The sequence below is a fragment of the Manduca sexta genome, chromosome 25 (assembly GCF_014839805.1).
Source record: "Manduca sexta isolate Smith_Timp_Sample1 chromosome 25, JHU_Msex_v1.0, whole genome shotgun sequence".
In the NCBI taxonomy this organism is placed as follows: domain Eukaryota; kingdom Metazoa; phylum Arthropoda; class Insecta; order Lepidoptera; family Sphingidae; genus Manduca; species Manduca sexta.
Window position 1 is genome coordinate 11,983,553 of NC_051139.1, and position 6,443 is coordinate 11,989,995.

The 6,443-nt window shown below is 37.9% G+C and overlaps 2 protein-coding genes across 3 annotated transcripts; both read right to left on the reverse strand.

The window, feature by feature from the left end:
- LOC115441481 lies at positions 1-3,935 on the reverse strand. Of its 2 annotated transcripts, none has more exons than XM_030166291.2 (6): positions 3,571-3,935; positions 2,930-3,052; positions 2,046-2,178; positions 1,741-1,827; positions 997-1,129; positions 1-338 (listed from the first exon to the last, which is right to left on the reverse strand). In XM_030166291.2, the coding sequence occupies exons 1-6, from the start codon at positions 3,814-3,816 to the stop codon at positions 188-190; spliced, it is 873 nt and encodes a 290-aa protein (XP_030022151.2). In that variant the 5' UTR covers positions 3,817-3,935; the 3' UTR covers positions 1-187. The 2 variants fall into 2 exon arrangements, with proteins under 2 accessions (XP_030022151.2, XP_037298486.1); XM_037442589.1 differs by having other exon boundaries at positions 989-1,129.
- A 766-nt stretch (positions 3,936-4,701) lies between these two features.
- Positions 4,702-6,407, reverse strand: LOC119190617. The gene is made up of 3 exons (XM_037442886.1): positions 6,218-6,407; positions 5,613-5,767; positions 4,702-5,121 (listed from the first exon to the last, which is right to left on the reverse strand). Exons 1-3 carry the CDS (start codon positions 6,324-6,326, stop codon positions 5,008-5,010), a joined length of 378 nt encoding a protein of 125 aa, XP_037298783.1. The 5' UTR covers positions 6,327-6,407; the 3' UTR covers positions 4,702-5,007.
- Positions 6,408-6,443: the final 36 nt, after the last annotated feature.

The window sequence follows — 6,443 nt, forward strand, 5'->3', positions numbered from 1 at the left end:
TAATAAAATTTTACTTTTTAATCACTTTTAGCAAAATCATTCAAAATCCAGCCCACATACATGATTAATCTGCAAAAATTTCTTCTTGAAAACTGTATTATCTTCAATTTCCATCGCGCTCTAAAGGCAAATCGGTTTCGTATAAACTTCATAAATGTATTATGGTCATTATCATTGTTTACTGCGCTTAGCTGTTCGATGTGGTGGAGGATTCGGCTGTGACGTCATCGCATCTCGGCGGCAGAATTATCTGTAGTTCCTCGTTGAGTTGCACTTCGTCTTCGGGCAAAGGATCGTCTGTTACACCGGCATCATATTCTTCGTTTGTTGTTACGTTACTGCAAAATAAAGGTTAATCACTAATTGATAAGGTTTATTGTTGTAAGCATGGTATCACATCCTTTTTTTTATGATTAGCTAATCGACCCTCCTCCTTTTTAAGTGCACGCAGACGTAGCACACAAATCAGATGAATAGGAATTAGGGAGGAAAATATAATTGCATCATATAGATAAAGTCGCTTTACCTGCTCTTAAGCAACTATTAACAATACAACATTTTTTCAAAATGTTTGCAGTAAATATAATCATGTAGATCGCATTAATTTAAATTTAGCTGAACTATCTTTGTGACCATCCTAATTGTTTGTTCAATTTCAATCCTATTATCCTTTCACCCTAGTCCACCTCGATTGTCTGTATGTAGAATCCTAAGTTCATCTAAAAGGGACGCGCCATGTGCTTATTGCCGCGAAAAAGAACTGTCACTTTCAATTTAACTACTACATAGAACGCACAACACACCCATGTACTACTTAGGTATACCGTTTTGTGTCGTTATAATCGCACACATAAATCAATCTTACACTTTAGTTTTACCCGCTACAACAGTTTTTATAAATGTGTTCATGAGCATTTGTTCTTCTACGTTGTCAAAAAGAAAAAAATCATACTAGGCTCATCATTTATAATATTGTCTAAAGTAAAACCCGATTACTCGAGCTGGTCCCCGGCGCGTGCGCTGGCCAGTACGGAGGTGTAGAGGCGTGCCCGCGCGCCGTGTAGTCGCATGCCCGCGGGCAACTCCTCTGCGCCGGACCGGCTCTCCGGTACCGGACGCAAACCTGCACCTACGTAAAACAATCAACAATGCATTTACTGGTTCTAGTTTCCTGGGTAGGGTTATAAGTGTGCCAAATTTCATCCAAATCCGTTCAGATGTTTCAGCATTTATCTAGCAAACATCCGATTACAATCAGTTTTATCTCATCACTGTTAGAAACAAGTAGAAATTCCGTTGTTTTAATTCTATGCTAATTGTGTAACAAAACATCATAGTGACAAATAATTGCGGTACATTAATAAATATCACTTCTGGCTATGCTGTCAGTTTATTGGAAATAATGTCGGGGCTAGCAGTAATCTTGAAACAAGACCTGTGACCCGGTATTACCCCAACGCTCACTATAATTTTAAAGCAAACAACAAACATCCCCGAAGGGTTAAGCAGAGGTGTAACCAAGGCACACACCTTCGCCTGTGTGTTCTATTCCGTAACATGATAGGGGCGAGTCTATCGCCATATCGGGCATAAATTCCGTCTCCGGGTTGATACTGAGCAGAACAACCCATTATCACTTTGTCTGAGATGGATTCCAATCCAGGAACTCAGAACCGTGTACTGAGAGCAAAATTTCTATTGCGTTTAATTTTACTTATTGAAATAGGTTAAGATACTTGCCATTACTCTGATTCATAGATTCTTTATTATCTTTTCCGGGATTGCTCTCAAATGGTGGCAGCAAGACTTTTGTTTCGTTTCGACTGTCTGTAAACAGTAACAGTAAAGCTTACAAAAGACTTATTTTGATTAGTTACTTCGCGGAATCGGATTGAATATTAAGATTGGGGTTGTTTATTGAAAACAGCTGTAAATAATTCAAGAAGCGTCTATGAAAACACCAATGAAACTGTAGATGCGTAAGTTTGAGATTTTTTTATCTACCAAGCTCCATAACAAAGGAGGGTAGGTACTGTAAAATTTACCAAGCTTTGTCACTCTCGCAGGCAAATCGGAGTATCCTCTGAACAGGGTCTCTAGTTCGTCGGGCGTCATGCGCCGCAGATAGGGCACTCTCTTCAAATCTGGCCGGTGAAGACAACGAAACGAGTTGCGATGCTGTGAAGCAATTTTACTGTTTATCGAGCGTCTTTACCCATACTAATTAAGATGATACACCCATTGTGTGGTTTATTTTGTCTTATTAACCATACACAACCTATGCAACGGAAGCTCTTAAAAGGAAAAAAATACCCACTTTGCAACATTTTTCATTGTTTTATATAGCCTATAGTCTTCCTTGATAAATGGGATATATAACACTGAAAGAATTTCTGAATTCGAAACAGTAGTTCCTGAGATTAGCGCGTTCAAACAAATAAACTTCAGCTTTATATAATAGTATAAATTGTACCGCTGTCTGACCGAAGACTCGTGTAGCGGAGACAGCTTTGATATCGCCTTTGTATTAACAGTCAGCGATATTGCCAGACGTGAAAAAAAAATCTTCAAATCTCCTCACTCCTCCCTTGTCTAAGGGCCGGCAACACATATGTATTCTGTTCAACCTTCAGGTACTAGGCAGTAATGATGCCAACTATGACGTAGATGGGTAAATGTTCCCACCATAAGGTGGCGAATTTAGTTGTCAATTACATCTGAACACATTGAGACGTATGCTAATATGAAGCAGGAACCTTCAAAATATCAGTTCAATATGTGGAATAAATTACAGTTTCCTACTTAGTTACGTTATTCGCAATAACCTCTCTCTCTTGACAATAAATAAATATTTATGATTCTCACCCAGATTCTAATTCTTTACGACAATGCTGATGTCCAGAAATATATTATATGGATCCATGATTACCTTTACGGCGCCAGGAGGTACCTGCAGCCTCTCGCATGCGCGGGACATGCTCAAACATTGTATCACGCTGTCGTGTTTCACCGAGATCGCAGACAACCCGCTGCGTACCAGATCCTCGTTAATCTAGTCGGGTAATAAGGTAATAAATTTTTCAATAGTAATTGCCACCTATCTGTGGATTAACTTATCCAACCTTCTGAAATATTTATAAATATTAACAAGCAAAAATACCTACTGTTTTATCACGACTAGCCATGATGCAACCATCGTCAATCTTGTAAGTGTTTATGAATGGTGCTGATGGTAAGTGGTGTGGGGTCCAATAGAATGTCCACTGACGAAAGATGATTATCCCCCGATAGTCGACAATTATGCTGGCCTGTTGGAACCAGATATCCCGAAAGGCGACACTTATGTGGGTCACCTACTACCAGCAAAATATGAAATACAACTTTTGCTTTCAGATATATAACATGATTCTACAGGTGTGTGCTATTTTTTCAACTTATTCATACTAATGTATAGTGTTGATAATTGAAATTAAATATAAAATATAAGTGACAATTATTACAGGTACCACTTCTGAAGGAAATGTCCGTCCGTTATTCTTTGTATCTATGGACCTCTTACAATGATAATACCTGCAATTCACGGCCTTCGCAGCATGGTACTAGAGGCGGAAGTTCTTCCTTCAGCTTATGGGCCGAGTTTAGGCCGGTTGTGACGTTGTCTCCACTAGCCACTGGGTTCATCGGCAACAGAGAACCATTCGAGGATTTCCTCTCTTTAACTTCCAAGTTGTCGGATGACACATCTTTCAGCGTAACGTTCGCGTTCATGTTATCTTTGATGGACATCAAGACGTTGTTTTCATGAAGTAGCTGCATCCCGGATATTATTGTATGGATGGGAAATGTTTAATACGAGTGTTAATATTTTTTCAGTGTTCACATTTTTACTGAAATTTTGACACTGGCGTATTCGATATTTGAAACTGATTTGTCCTGTCAGTTTCAACCATAGAGTAATATATTACATGAGGTTGAAATTTGAACGGCAAAGGAGTTTTATGATCAAGACGAGCTTCGTTCAAGAAGCGTTTCTTTATTTATAATTTTTTTGTGATTTACCCCCTGAGATTTACCTAGACCTACCGTCAAGACCTACCCTCGCCTATGAGCTATCATACATAAATAGCATTTAGTTTTTCTGTTATGACGGGTAGGGATAGGTTATACACATTCTCGCCAGCTTAATATCCTAGATTCCGTGTAATAGATGATAATTCCATTTGTCATTTACCGGGCTAATTAGTGACTAGAAACCAAAGTTTTCACCATCTGGGTGTCGAAATGGAGACGAAAACAAGGCACATTTACCGCTCTCGTGACAAGTTAGTACGGCGATAGCAGTACAGAGTCTTTGCCACCCGGACCGGCAAAAATAACCTTTATAGGCGCCGGACGAAAGCAAATAAAAGGTCCCATTTCTACAAAACAAACACCACGCATCCCCCATAGCTGTTTATACGTGCGGTAAAACATGAAAAATCAAAGTACTAATTTTGAAAAGCTTTTATTATACACATTTTTCCACCCACCTATGTTACGTCACTAGATGGTAAATGTATTAAACTTCGCCACCGAAGCAGAATAAACAAACCAGGTAATAAATATATTTAGTAAAACCAAGTACATTTTTTATTTTTGTTGTGACTACACAGAATATTAGTATAATGTTTGACGCTATTGTAAGGAAAACGAAAAGACCTTTTTTAAATCAAAACTTTATTGAATTTACAAAAAAGAAAATGATTTTTAAATGAATTTAGAAAAAATATTAATTATCGAGTTGTCTAGTACAAAACGTATGGCAATGCATAAAAACATGTAAGTTGTAAATCTACTACATAAAAACTTGGAAAAGCACTAGAAAAAAAAGATTTCTAAACAAGCGAATGTCTCGGATAATAAATTTTGTTTGAATTACACGTCTCGACGAAATAAGTGGGTATTCATTTTTCAACCGTTTGTCATCGAGAATATTAATGTTTTTAAGATGTAGCTGATGGAGCCTCTTCAATCGAGATCAGCTATCTCCACGTCCTTCAAGTCGCTCTCCTTCACTTCGCCAGGCACGTAGAAATCCCTTTGTTCCGTCATTTCCGACCACGCAGAACTCGCGCTGGTTTTCTAAAACATTATTTCTTTATTTATTCATTAGATCGCTCAAAAACAAACTCGACGAGTAAAAAAAATATTAAGACAAGCACAAATAAATGTGGTTAACAATTTTAACATTTCTGTAATAGGCTCTAACTTTAGTAATATTTTAAGTGAATAGTAAAAGATATATTATTACCTACGTCCTACAGCGATGACAACTATAAGTGTTGCTACACATTCCTAGACATCTACATACAAACAATGCACGCACACCCAGACAAAATCATATTTAATAAACGATATTAGAGATTTTGTTCTTATATGAATATCACCTTCTATTTCTGCTGGTTAGCAACAATTAATAAGCAATGATTAACATATGAAAAGTCGCCAAAAACTTAGTCTGATCTAAGTGACCAACTTCAAATCGAATAATTATAATCATTAAATTATTGCCCTTGGTCGCCATGGATACCTACTTCTTTAAAATAGGTTTGGAAAGCACAAACAAAACTTACTCTCTTATTTTTCTCTTCTTTCATTTCAATGAGCAACGATCGCAGTATACGATGGGCAAGAAACTCGCCGGTGCGTCGAACGTCAGCGCAGTCTGTGTGTATGCGGTTGTCGACGACCGCTTCAGCCAGGCCTTCGACGGCTTCGCCCCACTCCACTGCAAACATTTCATTATTAGTACCTTCTACCCACCACGGATTACAAATTTCGTTAGTATCTGCTATTTATGGTCGGCAAAAAATAACATCCGGGTAAAGTTGTATTATTGCCCTTATTAGGTACATCTGTCTTCTTTTTTGGGAAACATGTACCTATTGTTTTATTTTTCAATAAAACTCTGACAAACCCATTGTCTCCAGGTGCTTGGATTTTTAAAGGGAGTGCTGAAACTTTCTTATATTAATTTTATTAAAATCAAAATCGAAGGTTCGTAAAATGTCCCTAGGCGACGCTTAAATTCTTCTCTCAAAGATTGTCACTGCATACAATATGATTTCTTTATCAGTAGCTACTCATGGACATTGGGACAATGCCTTACCATCACTCAACCTAGACGATTAACCATTTTTTTGCTGTACAAATATGGAATATTCGATAAACAACTTACTAGGATGTCTCATATGTGGCAACGTGACTTTGCCCACAGTGATATCCATGCCCTTCTGCACGCGCTGGCTCACCATTCTCGACAATAATTTCGCAGCTGTGTTTATCATCTGTTAAAAATGAACTATCATTAACACCTACTGGATGCTACCTATCTTATGCGACAATCAGCGTAGAGAGATGCTAAAAGTTTCTCTATATCAGCCGTGTACGAGTGTGTAGTGACT